Source organism: Phodopus roborovskii, unplaced genomic scaffold (genome assembly GCF_943737965.1).
Source record: "Phodopus roborovskii unplaced genomic scaffold, PHOROB, whole genome shotgun sequence".
In the NCBI taxonomy this organism is placed as follows: domain Eukaryota; kingdom Metazoa; phylum Chordata; class Mammalia; order Rodentia; family Cricetidae; genus Phodopus; species Phodopus roborovskii.
This window is the reverse complement of record NW_026126516.1, coordinates 13,115,091-13,133,916: the sequence shown is the minus strand read 5'-3', so window position 1 is coordinate 13,133,916 and position 18,826 is coordinate 13,115,091. Positions and strand designations below refer to the sequence as shown.

The 18,826-nt window shown below is 52.0% G+C and overlaps 2 gene segments (V, D, J or C); both read left to right on the top strand.

Annotated features, from left to right (window-relative positions):
* Window positions 1-18,826, top strand: part of LOC127231035 (Ig gamma-2A chain C region secreted form-like) — a 123,691-nt gene that overhangs the window by 13,379 nt on the left and 91,486 nt on the right.
* LOC127231205 (Ig mu chain C region-like) lies at window positions 388-10,043 on the top strand. The segment is given in 5 exon segments: window positions 388-514; window positions 8,077-8,391; window positions 8,501-8,839; window positions 9,092-9,409; window positions 9,518-10,043. Coding segments are annotated over 5 exon segments (1,479 nt in total).

Below are 18,826 nucleotides of genomic sequence, written 5' to 3'. Positions count from 1 at the left end.
GAAACAGACCTTTATGTTGTTTGTTTGGATGGAGAGGGGTAGGGGTTTTTGTACACCCACTGAAGGGGCTTGTGACGGTGTGACTACTTTGATTACTGGGGCCAAGGAACCATGGTCACAGTCTCCTCAGGTGAGTCCTTCCAACCTCTCTCTTCTACTCAGCTCAGACGGATTTTATTGTATTTGTGGGGTAAGATGAATGTATCTGGTTTTGGGGTCATGAAGGACTAAGGGACTACCTGGCAGTCAGGAAAGGGTCTTCAAGGGCCATGGCTGACACAGACAGACAGCCTCAGCTCCTAGACTTTACTACAGCCAGGGATCCGTGGGGATCCTGGCCACCCTTGCCGCTGGGGTCCCCTTATCCCCACTGTCTTTGTCCCTCACTGGGCTCTGTGTGAGATGATACTGGGGTTCAGCCAAGGCCATTTATTGTTTGGGAGTTTATCATGGTTGTCACAATGTGATTGGTTTCCCTACTGGGGCCAAGGGACTCTGGTCACTGTCTCTTCAGGTGAGTCTCACCTTCTCCTATTCTAAATGTACTTCAGGGGGGCTTCTGAGAATTCAGGACCAAGATGCCCTATAAATGGGAACTGAGATTCCCATTTGCTCCAAAATTGAGACACAGGGGTCTAGGTCAGGGCTCTCTGCACTCTGGTCTGTGGTGATGATGGGACTGAAGTGTGAGGAAGAATCTGCCAGAACTGAGCCTAGTAGTCTGGGACAGGCTCCCATCTGGATTTGTCAAACTCTGGTGTGAATTAGGGGCTGTAAGTTCATGGTGACAAGTCCATGGTCAGTGGCTGTCTGACTTCTCAGAGGTGAGGCTGGAACAGAGGTCACCTTGAAGACTAAAGAGAGGTCCAGGGACTTCTTCCCAGGCAAGGAATGGAGTGTGGGACAATGACTTAAAAGATTGGTCCTTGTGGGGTGCCAGGAGTCGGCACAGAGCCTGAGTTGCCTGGGGGAGGAGAGTGACTCTAGTCAGGCTCAAGCGGGTTATTTGTGCGGTATCAATGGAAATTTCACCGTTGTGATTACTATGCTATGGACTACTGGGGTCAAGGGACCCAAGTCACCGTCTCCTCAGGTAAGAATGGCCTCTCTGGGCCTTTATTTTTAACCTTCGCATATGGAGTTTTCTGATTTTTGCAGACTAGTTCTGGATATCTGTCCCTGAGGGGACATGGTGGCTGGTGGAGTGAGGCTGGGGAATAAACTACCTAGAGCCTTGAGGATAGTTCTACACCTTTGAAAAACTATTAGAGAAGGATCTGTCTGATGGTATTGGGGGAGATTCTGGATGATGGGGCAAGGGACTTGAGGACCTCATTTGAGTGAGAAGCCATAAAGACCCATGTCTGGAGGGATAATTTGAACTGTGATGGGAGATGTTCGGTTTTTGGAGTCAAAGTGTTGGCTGAGAAATGTCCTTCAGGACCATGTCGGTGTCAGCATTTGTGCGGTGGCAGGCTTGCACAGGTACCGGGAGTGGGGTAGAGCGCTTTCTTTAGATTTGTGAGAAAAGTTCTGCACTTAATTGTTTAAAACTTTGTTGTTGGGAAGAGAACTGTCTGAATGAGTGAACCAAAAGCAAGGAAGGCAGCTAGCTAGCCTTGGTCTTAGAGATAGACAATGAGCTCATCTCAGAAAGACAGCTGTGACCTCAAGGAGTATGGGAAGCCTACAGAAGTCCAGCACTCAAACAAAAAAAAAAAAAAGTGTGCTTATGCTTATGGACTATTAGAAGGTATTGTTTTTAACCTTAACGTGGTCCCTGAGAAAAATAGCTAGAACACTGTGATTTAAAATGTGAGAGATTTTTCAAGTATTCTTTTTTTTTTTAATGCCCAAGTATCAAAAATTCTAGTCACTCAATTTGAAGTCACTTTCGTCTAAAATAGGCGTCCCTGAAAGTTATCTGAGGAAGGGAAACGGGAATCTTTCACACCCTATTCAGAACTGACTTTTAATAATGACAAATTAAGTTTAAACATTTTCAAGAGAATTGGGCAAAGCTGAGATGGAGTCGGAAGATGGCTGGAAGGGCCAGGACTCCTGGTACAGCTGACAGGAAGTAGGGTCCTGTGACAAGGCTATTTTGGGAAGGAAAAATAAAGCCACTAGGTAAATTTCTGGCTGTGGTTTGAAGAGGTAGTTTTGAAATGTCTTGCCCAGCCCCGTAGAACTGAAAGTTCAAACTGAGCAAAACAACACCTGGGTAATTTGCATTTCTAAAATAAGTTGAGGATTCAGCCGAAACCAGAAACATCCTCTTTTAGCCTAAGTCCAATCTTTCAGTTTTCAGCTCGGGAAGTTCTACTTTCCACAAACTTAAGTTTAGCCACTTCTAAAATGTATTCCTTTTCAAAGTTAGACAAATTGAAGGGCTTTAATGTATGTAATTTTTAATGTATTTAGAAAACTTCTTGAAATTACTTTATTATTCTTCCCTCTGATACTTGGTCTCCACTCGGTTCTTTTTCCAACACCCAAAGCATTTATGGTCACTTTGCTCATGGCTTTTTAAGCTAGCTGGTTTTGCCTTTATGATTAAGAAAGACTTTGACTTCATGGTGAACATGGCTCTCTTGGCTCCCTATGTCTTTCTCAAGGCTGCTTTTTAAGTATTCATCTTAAGATGAAGCTTTTTAAAAGTGAATGCAATGATCTGGAATTAATCCAGTTGAGCATGCAGTCTGTGGCTGAGACGACACCCAGGCAGATAGTGCAAAAGAAAAAAAGCATCTAAGCCAGTGTTCTGTTTGAACCCCTGTTGGGCCGGCTCCTTGTTGGAGAACTGGCAAAAGATCTGAGACCCAGTTGCTGCTGGGCAGACCTGGACTTTGGGTCTCCCAGAACCACCCAAACCTGGGTATGCACAGTTGTGGTGGTTTTTGCCACCCATCCACCTGGCTGCTTATGGACCAGTCTCAATGGCTTTGAAGTACCAATTCCACTCAAAGACCCTGGACCTCCCTGAAACCAGGCACCCCAAACGGTAAGCCAGAGGCAGCCACAGCTGTGGCTGCCACACTTAAAGTTTGTGTTTGCTGATTGTTTCTGCTTGAGAAGGACTTAGTCTTTAGTCACTGCTTTAGGAGGAGAAAGAGATATTTGTGCGTCTTCTGAGTGCCATTGTCTGGGTGGCTCACATTTAGCTTCTCTTTTTAAAACCTGTAAAAGGAAAAGGTTGCCTGTTAACCATTGATTATGGGGCTCTGGTATTTTAAGGAAATCTTAGAGAAAGTGTGTATGATAGTCTGGAATTGTTTCAGTTAAGGGTATTACTTAGGGTCCTGGTGCTGTCTCTGCCTCAGCCATGTATCTGGCTTTGAATTTCGTATCAATACTACCTCATCTTAAGCAACAGATAAAATGAATGCTCCGGTGATCGTCAATAGGTGGTTTTGATCTAGAAGGAACTTAAAGTGGAGGCTAATTGAGACTCAGTAAGAGAGACCCGGGCTAAGGAGGTAACGCTGGAGGAAAGGTATTTTCAGTTTTCAAAGAAAACATTACTACCTTCTTGAGCTGCATCTCAGGACGGTCTAATGAATTTGAAGTTGCTCATAAATAGTAAATATACTTCGCAGCTATTAAAGGATGGTATCGAAGGACAGTGCTTTGAAGCCAAAGTCAGTGTGAAGGAAACACAGAGTCCAGGGTGTGGATACTCAGAGTGAAGGCCACAGCTGGACAGAAATGAGAAAAAAACAAAAAAAACAAATGGCTGCAGCTGAGGCTCGCAGGTTGGCTGGGTTAACTCTCCTGGCCACTGTGGTCCCAGCCACCAGAAAACATCTGGACAGAGAAGGCCAGGATAACAAAGCTAGCTGAGCAAAGTTCCAGGAAGAAGGTTGGGAGCCCTGGGAGCAGAGCTGGCTGAGACAGGCGACCTGAACTGGACAAGGCCCAGAGTCTGAGTTTTAAGATATGCAGAGCTGGGCTGATCTTTCTGGGCAAGCAAAGCGGGGCTTGATGAGCTGGTGAGGTGGACATTGCTGAGCTCAGGGGTCGGGCTACCTTAGCTGAGATGACCTAAGCTGGGCTGGGGTGAGCTGAGCTGGGCTGAGCTGAGCTGAGCTGAGCTGAGCTGAGCTGGGCTGGGCTGGCCTGGGCTGGTCTGGGCTGAGCTGGGATGGGGTGAGCTGGGCTGAGCTGGACTGGGGTGAGCTGGACTGGGGTGAGCTGGGCTGGGCTTGGCTGGGCTGAGCTGGGCTGAGCTGGGCTGGGTGAGCTGAGCTGAGCTGGGCTGGGGTGAGCTGGGCTGGGTTGGGCTGAGCTGAGCTTGGCTGGGGTGAGCTAGGCTGGGCTGAGCTGAGCTGGGGTGAGCTGAGCTGAGCTGGGCTGGGGTGAGCTGGGCTGGGTTGGGCTGAGCTGAGCTTGGCTGGGGTGAGCTAGGCTGGGCTGAGCTGAGCTGGGCTAGGGTGAGCTGGGCTGGGGTGAGCTGGGCTGGAGTGAGCTGGGCTGAGCTGTGTGAGCTGGGGTGAACTAGGCTGAGCTGGGCTGGGGTGAGCTGGGCTGAGCTGAGCTGGGCTGGGGTGAACTGGGCTGAGCTGAGCTGGGGCTGAGCTGGGATGAGCTGGGATGAGCTGGGATGGGGTAAGCTGGGCTGAGCTGGGCTGTGTGAGCGGGGGTGAGCTGGGCTGGGGTAAGCTGGGCTGAGCTGAGCTGAGCTGGGCTGGGCTGAGCTGAGCTGGGGTGAACTGGGCTGAGCTGAGCTGGGGCTGAGCTGAGCTGGGATGGGGTAAGCTGGGCTGAGCTGGGCTGAGCTGGGCTGTGTGAGCTGGGGTGAGCTGGGCTGGGGTGAGCTGGGCTGAGCTGAGCTGAGCTGGGCTGGGCTGAGCTGAGCTGGGGTGAACTGGACTGAGCTGAGCTGGGGCTGAGCTGAGCTGGGATGGGGTAAGCTGGGCTGAGCTGGGCTGAGCTGGGCTGTGTGAGCTGGGGTGAGCTGGGGTGAGCTGAGCTGGGCTGAGCTGGGCTGGGCTGATCTGGGATGGGTGAGCTGGGGTGAGCTAGGCTGGGCTGAGCTGAGCTAGGGTGAGCTAAGCTGGGCTGGGCTGTGTGAGCTGGGGTGAGCTGGGTTGGGGTGAGCTGGGCTGGGCTGAGCTGAGCTGGGCTGGGGTGAGCTAGGCTGGGCTGAGCTAGGCTGAGCTGGGCTGATCTGGGATGGGTGAGCTGGGGTGAGCTAGGCTGGGCTGAGCTGAGCTGGGGTGAGCTGGACTGAGCTGGGCTGGGGTGAGCTGGGCTGGGCTGGGGTGAGCTGGGTTGGGGTTAGCTGGGCTGAACTGGGCTGATCTGGGATGGGTAAGATGGGGTAAGCTAGGCTGGGCTGGGCTGAGCTGAGCTGGGGTGAGCTGGTCTGAGCTGAGCTGGTCTGAGCTGAGCTGGGCTGTGTGAGCTGGGCTGAGCTGGGCTGTGTGAGCTGGGCTGAGCTGGGCTAAGCTAGGCTGATCTGGGATGGGTGAGCTAGGGTGAGCTAGGCTGAGCTGAGCTGGGCTGGGGTGAGCTGGGCTGAGCTGGGCTGAGCTGGGCTGAGCTGGGCTGAGCTTGGCTGGGGTGAGCTGGGCTGGGTTGAGCTGAGCTGGGCTGGGCTGAGCTGGGCTGGGGTGAGCTGGTCTGTGTGAGCTGGGGTGAGTTAGGCTGGGCTGAGCTGAGCTGAGATGGGCTGAGCTGGGCTGGGATGAGCTAGGCTGGGCTGAGCTGAGCTGGGCTGAGCTGGGCTGGGGTGAGCTAGGCTGGGCTGAGCTGGGCTGGGCTGAGCTGGGCTGGGGTGAGCTGGGCTGAGGTGAGCTGGGTGAGCTGGGCTGTGTAAGCTGGGGTGAGCTGGGCTGTATGAGCTGGGGTGAGTTAGGCTGGGCTGAGCTGAGCTGAGCTGGGCTGAGCTGGGCTGGGGTGAGCTAGGCTGGGCTGAGCTGGGCTGGCCTGAGCTGGGCTGGGCTGAGCTTGGCTGGGGTGAGCTGGGCTGGGCTGAGCTGAGCTGGGCTGGGGTGAGCTGGGCTGAGGTGAGCTGGGTGAGCTGGGCTGGGTGAGCTGGGCTGGGTGAGCTGGGCTGGGGTGAGCTGAGCTGGGCTGAGCTGGGCTGGGCTGAGCTGAGCTGGGGTGAGTTGGGCTGGGCTGGGCTGAGCTGGGCTGAGCTGAGCTGGGCTGAGCTGACCTGGGCTAAGCTGGGCTGGGGTGAGCTGGGCTGAGGTGAGCTGGGTGAGCTGGGCTGTGTGAGCTGGGGTGAGCTGGGCTGGGGTGAGCTGAGCTGGGCTGAGCTGGGCTGGGCTGAGCTGAGCTGGGGTGAGTTGGGCTGGGCTGGGCTGAGCTGGGCTGAGCTGAGCTGGGCTGAGCTGACCTGGGCTAAGCTTGGCTGGGGTGAGCTGGGCTGTGTGAGCTGGGGTGAGCTGGGCTGGGGTGAGTTAGGCTGGGCTGAGCTGGGCTGGGCTGAGCTGAGCTGGGCTGAGCTGAGCTGGGCTGGGGTGAGCTGGGCTGTGTGAGCTGGGCTTAGGTGAGCTGGGCTGGATTGGGCTGGGCTGGGCTGGGCTGGGGTGAGCTAGGCTAGGGTGAGCTATGGTTAGCTAGACTGGATTGAGCTAGCCTGGGGTAACCTGGGGTAAGCTGGGATCAGCTGGGCTGGGCTGGGCTGGGCTCAGCTAAACTGGGCTACCTGATGAGCTGGGATACACTAGGTTGAATTAGACTGAGCTGGGATGAGCTGGGTGACTGGGCAGAAGGAGGCTGAACTGAACTGAGGACAGGCTGGGTTTAACTGGGGTAGGTTGAACTGGGCTGGCTAAGCTGGTTTGGGATAAGCTAGGCTGTGGTGAACTGGAATGACTAGGCTAACTAGGCTGAGCTGGGCTAGAATGAGCTACCACGAACTGGACTAAGGTGAGCTGAGTGAGATAAGATTAACTGAGCTGTGCTAAATGCTGCTGGTATGAACTGGTATGAACTGGGCCGAGCTGACTGAGCTTAAAGTTGGGCCGCCTGATCTGGGCTGGGCTGAGCTGGACTGAGTGCACTAGCCTGGGCTGAACTTGACTGAAGAGGACTGAGCTTGGCTAACCTGACCTAAGCTGAACCAGGCTGGGCTGACTAGAGCTAAACTGAGTTAAACTAAGATCAGCCAGGCTGGGGTGAACTAAGATGAGCTCAGCAGCTGAGCTAAACTGGGATGGTGCGCTGACTTGGACCCAGGTGGGGTGTGCTGTTCAGTCTTAACCGGGCAGAGCTAAGCTAGGCTGTGATGAGTTAGGCTTACCCGGGCCTGCATCAGCTTAACTAAGGTAGTCTGGGCTAAGCTGTGGTGGTATGAACTCGCAGGAGTTGAGCTGGGTTAAGATAAACTAAGCTGGACCTAGCTAGGCTCAGACTAGTTTAGCTAAGCTAGAATGAAGTGAGCTGGGCGGATGAGAGGTGTAGAGCCTGGACCAGCTTGGCTAGGACTTTGTTCTGGGCCGAATGTATGCCAACATCCCGAGATGATTCCATAAGTTCCACCATCGTAACCCATCTTCCTCCTACCTAACACACCCTATCTGCTTGGCTGGAGAGGCCTCAGAAAAGTAGTGTCAAGCTTGACTTCTGGGCGCTGTGTGAACCAAGCAACGGGCAGGCACTGTGTGGTGTCTGGATTCAAGCTTGCTGTGCTGATGTAACGCCTGAGCCCCTCCCCCCACCACCACTGCCACCTTCTATTGTTCTGGAATGGGATCGCTTCTCTCAGCTGATTCTCAGAGGGAAGCCAAGCAGGGCAGGGCCAAGCCTCCTTGAGAAGCAGGGATCTAGGACTGCCCATGGAACTGGGGGATGATGGCTGAAGTGCCAGGTCTACCTACACTAGCAGGCATCGGCCCCTGTCCATGAAGGCTTACAAGTGTTTTAGCTATGTTCTACGGCTAGAAAAGTGGCTCCATAGCCTGCAGCAACTAGCACAGGTTCGCCCACCAACATATCTAGCCCTGTCTGCCTCAAGAGCAACAGCCACAGAGGCAGGAAAATGCAGAGGTCCCCTGACTGTCAGGGGACAAGAGGACAGATTCTTACTCCTCCATTTCTCTTTTATCCCTTTGTGGTCCTCAGAGAGTCAGTCCTCTCCAAATGTCTTCCCCCTCATCTCCTGCGAGAGCCCTCTGTCTGACGAGAATTTGGTGGCCATGGGCTGCCTGGCACGGGACTTCCTGCCCAGCTCCATTTCCTTCTCCTGGAACTACCAGAACAACACTGCAGTCAGCCAGGGTGTGAGAACCTTCCCAACACTGAGGTTGGGAGAGAAGTATGTCGCCACCTCGCAGGTATTCCTACCTCCCAAGAATGTCCTTGAGGGTTCAGACGAATACCTGGTATGCAAAGTCCACCATGGCAACAACAACAAAAATCTACATGTGTCCATTCCAGGTAAGAACCAACCCCTCCCGGTGGGGGCGGAGGCCCAGGCGTGGCTCAGAGGGAGCAGGGGGCTGGAGCTTAGGCCAAGCTGAAGTCACACCTTACCCTTTCATTCCAGTTGTCACAGAGATGAACCCCAATGTGAGTGTGTTTGTTCCACCACGAGATGCCTTCTCTGGCCCTGCACCGCGCAAGTCCAGACTCTTCTGCGAGGCCTCCAACTTCAGCCCCAAACAAATCACAGTGTCCTGGCTACGTGACGGGAAGCCTGTGAAGTCTGGCTTCTTCACAGAGCCAGTGACTACTGAAGACAAAGGATCCGGACCCCGAACCTACAAGGTCATAAGCACACTCACCATCACTGAAAGCGACTGGCTGAACCTGAGTGTGTACACCTGCCGTGTGGATCACAGAGGTCTCACCTTCTGGAAGAATGTGTCCTCCACATGCTCTGCCAGTGAGTACCCTGTGCTAAGCCCAATGACTAGCCCTCCCAGATCAGGGCAACCCTCTTAGAAGTATGGCTAATGCCACCCCAACATGGCCACTTGCTCCTTGAGCCTTGGCTTCAAGGGCCAAGACCAGTGTCTTCTGTTAAGCAGAACCTCAGAGGTTCAATAAATCAGTTTGTACTATTTGGGGATGGAGACTGCATTTTTCTCTGACTTCACAACTAGACAATCACTGATCCGTGTTTTCTTGACTGCAGGTCCCTCCACAGACATCCTAGCCTTCCCCATCCCCCCCTCCTTTACTGACATCTTCCATAACAAGTCTGCCAAGCTGACTTGCCTGGTCACAAACCTGGCAACCTATGACACCCTGAATATCTCCTGGGCTTCCCAAAGTGGTGAGCCATTGGAAACCAACACTAAACTCACTGAAAGCAACTCCAATGGCACCTTCAGCGCCAAAGGTGTGGCTACTATTTGTCTGGAAGACTGGTACAGCGGGAAGGAGTTCGTGTGCACCGTGACCCACAGGGATCTGCCTTCACCGCAAAAGAAATTCATCTCAAAGCCCAGAGGTGGGTATTCCCCGTTTCCTTCCCCTCAAGCCCCAGGGTTCTTCCTCTGTCTCATGGGGATGACAGGTCACCTTCCACCCCTACCCTCACCACTGTCTCTGCTTACAGATGTGGCCAGGAATCCACCTGCAGTGTACCTGCTGCCACCAGCCCGTGAGCAACTGATCCTGAGGGAGTCAGCCACAGTCACCTGCCTGGTGAAGGGCTTCTCTCCTGCAGACATCTTTGTGCAGTGGCTTCACAGAGGACAAACTGTGTCCTCAGACAAGTATGTGACCAGTGCCTCAATGCCAGAGCCCCAGGCCCCAGGCCTCTACTTCGCCCACAGCATCCTGACTGTGACAGAGGAGGAGTGGAACTCGGGGGAGACCTACTCCTGTGTTGTAGGCCACGAGGCCCTACCACACATGGTGACCGAGAGGACCGTGGACAAGTCCACTGGTAAACCCACACTCTACAATGTATCACTGATCATGTCTGATGCAGGCGGCACCTGTTACTGACAATGCTAGCCCCCAACCAGGCAGGCTCTGGAGTCTAGCTGCTCTGTGTATGCAAACTAACCATGTCAGAGTGATGTGTTGCATTTTATAAAAATTAGAAATAATAAAAAAAAAGATCTATTCAAAAGTCGCCGGTTTTGATTTTGCAATGCTTTTGCCTGCTGAGGCAACAGCCGTGTTGTGTTCGCCCTGCATGTGCCCTGCAGATTTGCCTCCTCCTTCCTCCTTCCTCTACCTGCACAGTTGCCTCCTTCTGTGTGAACTCACAAAGGCTCACAACAGAGTGTAAGGACACCATCCCTCCAGCTATCTCTAGACATACAGCTGGAAGCTTGACTATCCCGGTGCAGGCAGATTTCGAGCACATGAACAGATGCAGACAGACAGACAGACAGACATGTATTTATACACAGATACATGTGCAGATACATGCACAGATATGTATTAATTCATAAAGGTATACATAGAACCACCCTCACACTCGGGAACATATATGTATGCACATGAGCTAATGTATACACACATGCGTGGACACACACAAACACCTTCAGAGACATACAAACACACAGATGCGCAACCACACACAGAAACAGATACCCACATATGGACATGTGTGCACAGAAACATAGAATAGACAACTGAACCACACAGGCACAAAAGCATGCATGCACACACAAGTATACAAATGTCTTGACATGTGCACACTAACAAGTGCACAGCATGACACATAAATACACTGGACTCTGACCAGGGCCTTAATCTCCAGGGCTCAGAGCCCAGGAAGCCCACACTAGGCTGGGTCACTGAAGCTTCTCAGGGAGCCCAGTGTATGCTTAGGGGAGATAGCTCCAAGAAGAAAGCATGCCTTCCTGTCCCAGCACCATGGGGCAGAAGTTGACCCACTAACCACCTGTGACAGATACAAGACAGACTGCCCAGACAGAGCAAATAGTGTTCAAGTCTGACCCTGGGGGCAGAAAGCTGCCTTTGGCTGTGCCTCCATTAGTGGGACACCTCAGAAGATCAATATGATAGTGTCCACCCCACTCACATCCACCCTGGTCCCCAGTCCAGAATGCAGAAGACTTGATGAAATTATCCAGGAGAAGCTGAGCCCCCAAGCATAGGTCATGGCACCCGCTGTGAGGACTCACCGCCCAATAACACTTCCTCCTTGAGTCTATATCCTGGAAATCCTTCATAGTCTTAGTCATTTGGGGCCTGGGCCTTAGATATCCCCAAAGGCTCATCTTTACAAGAGATCAGAGACCCCCATAAATGCCCTCCCCGGCCCCACTGTCTCCCTCGGCATACAAAGATCCAACATTGCTGGTAGGCGTAAGGCAAGCCACCTACAATAACTCTGCTCAAATAGGGGCACTGGGTGCCGAGACTTCCAGGAAGTAAGCGGAGCACCTGGGAGACAGGGAGCCTACTTAAATTCTCAGTCTAAACAGCCCTGATGGCATCACCCGCTCAGAGAAAGTCCAGAACACAGCAATCCCGTCATGCCGGGGACCCTGGCTCTGCCTTCATCTCATGCCTGTGTGCTGTACCCTGTCTTGCTTGCTCTGCCGCCCCAACGCGCCCAAGACAAGGCCACTCCTTCAGTTTTGCCTGTGCTGCCTCTGCCTAGCTTGAGCTGTTAGAGGGACCAGCCAATACTGGCTAAGACTCCCCAGCCCTCAGGCAGATGTCCAACCATCCCAAGGCTTGGCTTGACCCTCCCGCTGTGTGTCCCTTCACAGAGGGAGAGGTGAACGCTGAGGAGGAAGGGTTTGAGAACCTGTGGACCACCGCCTCCACCTTCATCGTCCTCTTCCTCCTGAGCCTCTTCTACAGTACCACTGTCACACTGTTCAAGGTAATACTTGTGGGACTGGGCACAGGGCAGGGGGCCATCAATCCTCATTGCCCACCCCTCTCCTCCCCGAAAGTGCACAGCAATTGACACTGTATCTGTCACCTGCAGGTGAAGTGACATCAGAGACGACGGAGAAGCCCTCCCACAGGGACATTGCCTCGGGGCCTGGGGTGGGCCTGCCTGTATGACTAGTAAACTTATTGCTACCTTTCCTGTATCACCCTCCGGCTTTGTACTCTGAGTTGGACTTCTTTCTGGACTGGTCAGAGACTTTGTCAACCTGTACAACCTGAAGCAGGGGTCTGGACCACATATGACTGTACTGGATACAAATGTTGCTTAGAAATAAATACTTTATCTTATGAACCCACTTTATTGTGAAAAAAAAAATTTGTTTTGTCTTCAAACCTTTTCTCTAGTGTTGGCATCCCAAGGGTTATCTGAAGAGATTTTGAGAACTGGCAGTGAACAATCTGATGGGGCTAAAGGGAAAAATAAGGGATGGGAAGAAGGAGAGGGGGAGGGAGAGAGGGAGGGAGGGGGAGGAGGGAAGGGGAGGGCAGAAGGGGGAGAGAGGGAGGGAGGGGGCAGAGAGGGAGGGAGCTCTGACAGTGTGGTAGCTCTCTGACTTATCCACCCTGCTAGAAGGAAGGAAGCAGGACAGAGGAAATCCCAGGCCTGGTCTCCCGAGAGCATTTAGAATCTGAAAACTAACCTCCGGCCTTGGATCTCAGCTCTGTAACCCAGCCCATCATCTTGGGCTGGTGCTGCTTTCAGCTAGCATAATACTTTGGGTCTTGTCCCAAAAGTTTGTGGTGTGTTGAGTGTGCCTTGGGGGACTTGGCTGAGATCTGTAGGATGTTTGTGCCACTCCTGCAATGTGCTAGGCCCTGGAGATTTGTCAATGACTCAGAAACTCAAACTCTCTGTTTATGGCAACTGCTGGAAAGATTTAAAGAAACAGGGTAAAGGCTCTGAAGTCAGTCAAGAAAGACAGATAAAGACCTGGCCACAGAGCAAGAGTAGAAAGAAGAGGGAGGGTCATGGGCTTCAGCTCAGAGAGGGAAGCTCTACAGATACAAGGTGAGCACAGTGTGGACAGCTGGTGAGACTCACAGACATAGAAAGCCCAGGCTAACTACAGAGGAGGGCATAGGAGGATATAGGAGCAGGGTGTGAGAGAGAGAAGCAGGTCGTGGGAGAGAACTGTGTAGATGCCAAGCTCCTGATGAGACATTAAATAAGCATCTGGGGTAGCACCTTGTCCATGGCCCCTGGATTGGGATTCAGGTGGGTAGCTTCAGGGTGCAGAGAGTGGCAAGCTCCGATTGGCTATTGGGAAGACGCAGTAGAGGTTTCAGGGCTCATAGTCAAATGCCAGATTTGTTTCAGGCGCTGTCACCTCGGCATCCTGCCTGCAATGCCGGCGCCTGTGTTTGTTTCCTTGGGCTGCTGGGTAACCGTGTCTCACACGCCAGCTTGAGCGACAGAGCTCTGTCCTTTCCGTAGTTCTAGAGGCCATGAGTGAGGGCTACAGCAAGCCAGGTCCTCTGTGCCACAGGAAGAACATGTCACTGACTTCCTCTAGCTCTGACACCGTGGCACTGGCCAGCCCTTGTCTCCTGGCACCAACACTCCAGTCACTGTCCCAACGCCATGGCTTTTCCCCACGTGCATGTCTGGGTTCCAAGAATGCTGCTCTACTGGGTTTGCGGCCCATTTCAATGCTCTCTACTAGATTCTGCCCACTATGACCTCCGCGCTGCCATGTGTGGTGGGTTCCCCAGCAGCCCAAGAAAAAGAACACAGAAGCTGACATGGCCCAGGTGGCAGTGGCTCAAATAAATCTGGAAGTTGGTGATGAGCCCTGACATCCCCACAACGGATGTTGGTATTCAGGGTTTAGAACTTCAGCAAGCAAATCAGTAAGGGCACCCTTCCCCCACCCATCTGCACCTATATCCTCTACATGCCTCTGAATACTGGGTGGTGTGACACTGAAAGTAGATGTCATACCAGAACCTAAGAAGGAAGAGTAGCCCAAAGAGTCCCACGTTTGGGAAAGAGCCGGGATACTGCCTCTGCTCAGGTGCTCGGCTGCTCGGGGGCTCTGAGGATGTAGAAAGTTGACTGTTCCCATCAAGGTCATGGGAGAAATGCATCTAGGAGGGGTAGGGTCACTAGTGTTTGAAAGAGCAGGGGATTAGGTCTTGTAGTGAGATAGTCCATCAGTGGCACTGACCACGCCCATTGGGGTGGAGCCATGGGCGGAAGTGACCTGTGGAAGGAGGTCGGAGGCGGCCAGGAAAAGCCCTCTTGCTGGCGTGACTCGGACAGGAGAGGATCGGGTTGAATTTGCTGGTGTTCATCTGTCTAGGTTGTTTAAGTTATTTCTCCCTGAATAAACATCTATTCGGCCTATTTGTTTATCCTGATCCTTATTTAACCGCCTTATCAAAGAGCACAGGCACATCAAGAGGAGCATGCTGCTAGTATTGGTCCGGAGCTCCTGAGGAAAAAGCGCACAACTCTGGCTGAAAGAAATACTTGTCAGCTGTATATCCAGACAGATCACCTATTCTTTAAATACTAGGGAACATGAGAAGCGACGAGTGCCTCCTCAGGTCCGCTTTAGCGGCAAAGGAAGAGGCAAATGTCCCAAAGCTGCGGTGATTACACCTGGTTAAACCCTGCCCGTTGGGGAAGGTGAAGGTGAGCGGTGTCTGCCGCCTGGGTGAAACCCAGGTCCCGTGAAAATCCTAATCCCCCTTCTGACACCAGATAAGGCGGTTAAATAAGGATCAGGATAAACAAATAGGCCAAATAGATGTTTATTCAGGGAGAAATAACTTACAACCTAGACAGATGAACACCAGGAAATTCAACCCGATCCTCTCCTGTCCGATCACGCCAGAAAGAGAGCTTTTCCCGGCTCTGTCTCCGACCTCCTTCCACAGGTCACTTCTGCCCATGGCTCCACCCCCAATGGGCGTGGTCAGTGCCACAGAAGGACTATCTCACTACAAGGTCTCTTCCCAAGAAACCCAGGGAGGGTTCAGAAAAGAGGTGGTGGTGACAGAGAGAGGACACTCCTGAGCCTGGCCACTGGGCTTCACAGCCCTCCTCCCCAGCCTCCTTGGGACTAGGAGTCATTTTTATGAATCTGGCATGGAGTGACATGCCCTAGGCGTCACCTTGGCCTCTCCAGTCCCATGTCCTCAGGACCCCGCTATCTGTCTCGCAGATCCTGACAAAGACTCTCAAATGCTGTTCCTCATGTCAGAGTGCAAAGCCCCTAACCAAAACAAGTCAGTAGAGCTGATCTGCTTGGGAATAGGACATGGGCCATTGAAAATCACCATGGAGTCAAAAGCAAAGCATAAGGCTGTGAGGGTCTTCTACTTCACACTTGCCAACAAGAAAGCCATGGTGATCCACCAGCTCTCTACATGGGCCTCAGAACTGCACAGCACCCACACATGCACCATGAGAGGCATCAGGAACTACAGTGGTTTTGCGACTGCCTGGTGAGTACCCCTGAACCATGCAGAAGGGTCTTAATGGGGCTTCTGGCACCCACACTCAGCTAACCCCAAAGACCCCACCTTCTCCCACAGAGCACCTCTCTTAGTCCCTCCCTTTCCTTGCCCTTCCCCCATCCATTCCCTCTCTTTCTTCCTCTTAGCTGCCTTATCAATCCAACATTTATACAATGCCCTGGGGACCCTGTACTAAAGTGCAAGGAGACAGCTGGGTGAGCAAATACGGTAGCTGTGGGCACAGAGCCTTCCACACCAGTACCTTTCCGTCCTGAAGACATCCCTTCCCATTTGTCTGCTTTCCACCCCCCCTGGGCACCTCAGTGGTGCCCAGCTACATCTTCTGTCTGTAACTTCTTTGATTGCAGAGAAACAGAATGCTCAGTCCTCCCAGAAAACCATTTCACCTCCCCAAGCAGAGGCGCACTCCACAGAAGCCACCAAAGCTATTCACCTCCAAAGGGACACAGTAGGTAAGAAGTAAGCCCATTGCTCCTCACCCCAACTCATCTGTTCAACCTTATACCTCCTTTGCCAGGAAACCCTCCAAGACTCCTTTGCTGAGCAGTCAATGTACATCTGTTATGAGTAGGTTTTCCTGCCATCCGATCTGGTCCCACCACCACGCCAGCCCCAAATAACATACAGAGATGCTGTATTTGATATAATGCTGTTGGCCAGTTACTAGCTTCTTATCAGCTAGCTCTGTCTTAAATATTAACCCATTTCTATTAATCTGAGTATTTCCACGTAGTCTCATCTTATCAAAGAGAAGGGCTGGCGTTCTTCTCTCTCCGGTCCTCCACCTTGGATCTCCTCCTTAATACTTCCGGAATCCTCCTTGTCTCCTAGTCCTGCCTATCTTGCTCTCCAATTGGCCAACAGTGCTTTATTCATTAACCAATAAGAGAAACATATTTACGGAATGGCATCTCCCATCATACATCCTAGGTAGAAAGGGTGACAAAAATGACTCCTGCCCCTGTTGCAAGCCATCCAGGTACCAACAGATGCCACCATCTAACCCTGTGAATGCATCATCCCTTTTTGAGTTAAAGATGATCTAATGCTAAAAAGAGGAAGCACCAGCACAAGGATGTACGTGGCCCCTCGCACCTGATCTCTGTGCATCTGAGACAAACTGTGAGCTCCTCGTGGACCTTGTGGGTATATGACACACAGAAAGCAGAACGTCTCTGAAACACATAAGAATCTCATTAGAGGGCCCGGGAACCGTCACACCTAGACTCCAGAAATTTCCCTTCCCCACACACTTCCCTCACCTCCTCCTAACTCTACTGTCTCACAGCATCAGTCCCTGACTGGGTTGGCCCTAAGTCTCACCCTTACCCATCAGCTGCCTCAAGAAGGAATGTCTTAACTGGAAGTTCTATTTGTAGAAGTTCAAGGTTTGTGAGTCTCCCAGCCTGAATTCCTGTATAGCTAATCAGCCTGTCGTGCTCTGAGAATGAGCCCAGGCCCCCATGTGACAAAGTAAAGAGACAACATGTGCATTTACAGAGACGATTTGCAAATCACACATCCAAGTTTAAAATGAGACAATATCATAAAAGATCATCTATCAAAAACATGTCCAATGCCACTGGTTATCAGAGAAACACAAGTTAAAACTAAAATGATCTATCACCTGATTCCTCTAAGAATGCCTGATGTGTTCGATCACCTAGTGGGGGAGGGGTGGGGGTCCCAAGCCCCATGGCCTCTGAAGTGTGAAACTAAACCTACTCTGCAACCCAGAAATTCTGCTTCTGAGTATAAGCTCAAGAGGTGAGATTTCAGCAGATATCCTTTCCTTCCTGTTCAGTGTAGTGCAACCAACCCAAGGACCCATCAGTGGGCGGGTAAAGGAAATACCATGAGATGCTATTCTACCGAAGGAAAGAGACCTGTCATAGGCTGTGTGAATAAACCCTGAAACATTACATCAAGTGGAATAAGCCAGATATGGAAAAGTCCTGTCTCCAAAAAACTAAATAAAGAGTTGAAAGAAAAGATAAGAAGAAGGAGAAGGCAGAAGGAAAGGAGGGGAGAGGCCCTTGTGTTATAGCCGAATCTGGAACTATCACAGATAATTAGTTCAGTAGCCGTTTGGTTGTGTGAACCTGAAAGCACGGGTATGAGTTTTAGAAGAATGGCCTTGAACACTGAGAAACCTATGACTTCCAGGAACTCTCAAGAAGGCCTACTGGGTCTCTGCTAGAATAGAGAGCATGCGGGAGGCGTATCAATGGGAAGAAGAGCTCTCTTGGGACCTCCAAAGCCAGTGCCACTCCCAGAACAGGGAGGCATATTCCCTTACCTTTCAGGCTAAGGGAGGATCTGGGGGCTCTGTGGAACAGGCCGGAGTAGTCCCCACAGCTCCAGGGTAACCACAGCCAGAGCACTGTAGCCCGTAGGTACAAGAGAAGGAATAACCCCTGTTTTACCCCCACCCACTGATTCACTGGCAAATACCCCCCACCACAAGCATACACAGAGACAGAGAGAGAGAGAGAGAGAGAGAGAGAGAGAGAGAGAGAGAGAGAGAGAGAGCAAAAGAAGAGAGAGAGCCAGGTTGGAAGATAGAAAGCTTAGGATTGGCCTGGTCTTCAGAATATAGAATTTTGGACATAGAGAGCAGCACCAAAGAAAGATGGCCTGCATTCCCAAATACTGGCAAGAAGCCACACATAACAAAGCCTGGGACTGTTCAGCGTGCAGTGGGCATTCCTAGGAGCTAGACAGTGACCAGGAGAAGCAATGTCTCCAGCATAGGCCTTTACTCACCAAGCCCTTGGGCCCCAAGCAGGGTCAGCCTTGTGATCCAGGTGAAAACTATCCCTACCCCACCACGAGGCTGTCCAGCACCCCACCTACCGCGATGTCCTCCTTACCCCCAACAGTGCTCAGGCCATCAGTGCAGTCAGATGAGAAAGTGTGGGTGTCCTCTGTCCTCTTACAAGTCTCTAGATACTTCCAGACCAAGTGTGACAAGATAATAAGCCTCTTACCACTTCTCCTCACAGGGGCCATGGCACCCAGAAATCTCTCTGTGAACTCCCTGGCCACACCCACCCATCCTGAGATGTCATCTTGGCTCGTGTGTGAAGTATCTGGCTTCTTTCCCCAAGATATCAACCTAGCATGGCTGATGTTCCAAAGTAAAATGAACTCCTCGCACTTTGCCACTGCGCGACCCACCCCACAGCCTGGGGGCAACGCATTCCAGACCCGGAGTATCTTGAGAATACCAATCACTCTTAAGTCTTCACTTGACACTTACACCTGTGTGGTGGAACATGGGCCCTCACAGACCACGCTTCGTGCCAGCAAACGCCTGCATGTTAGCAGTAAGTCACAACTGGGTAAGAGCCTGTGATAGAGAAATATTCCTATCTGTATGGGGAGATGTCTGCACTGTCTGGAGAAAGAAGGATTGTACTTGTCAGAAGGAGGAACTGCACAACTCTCCACCCTCCCCACAGCACTTACATTCTTTCAGCCCCCTATG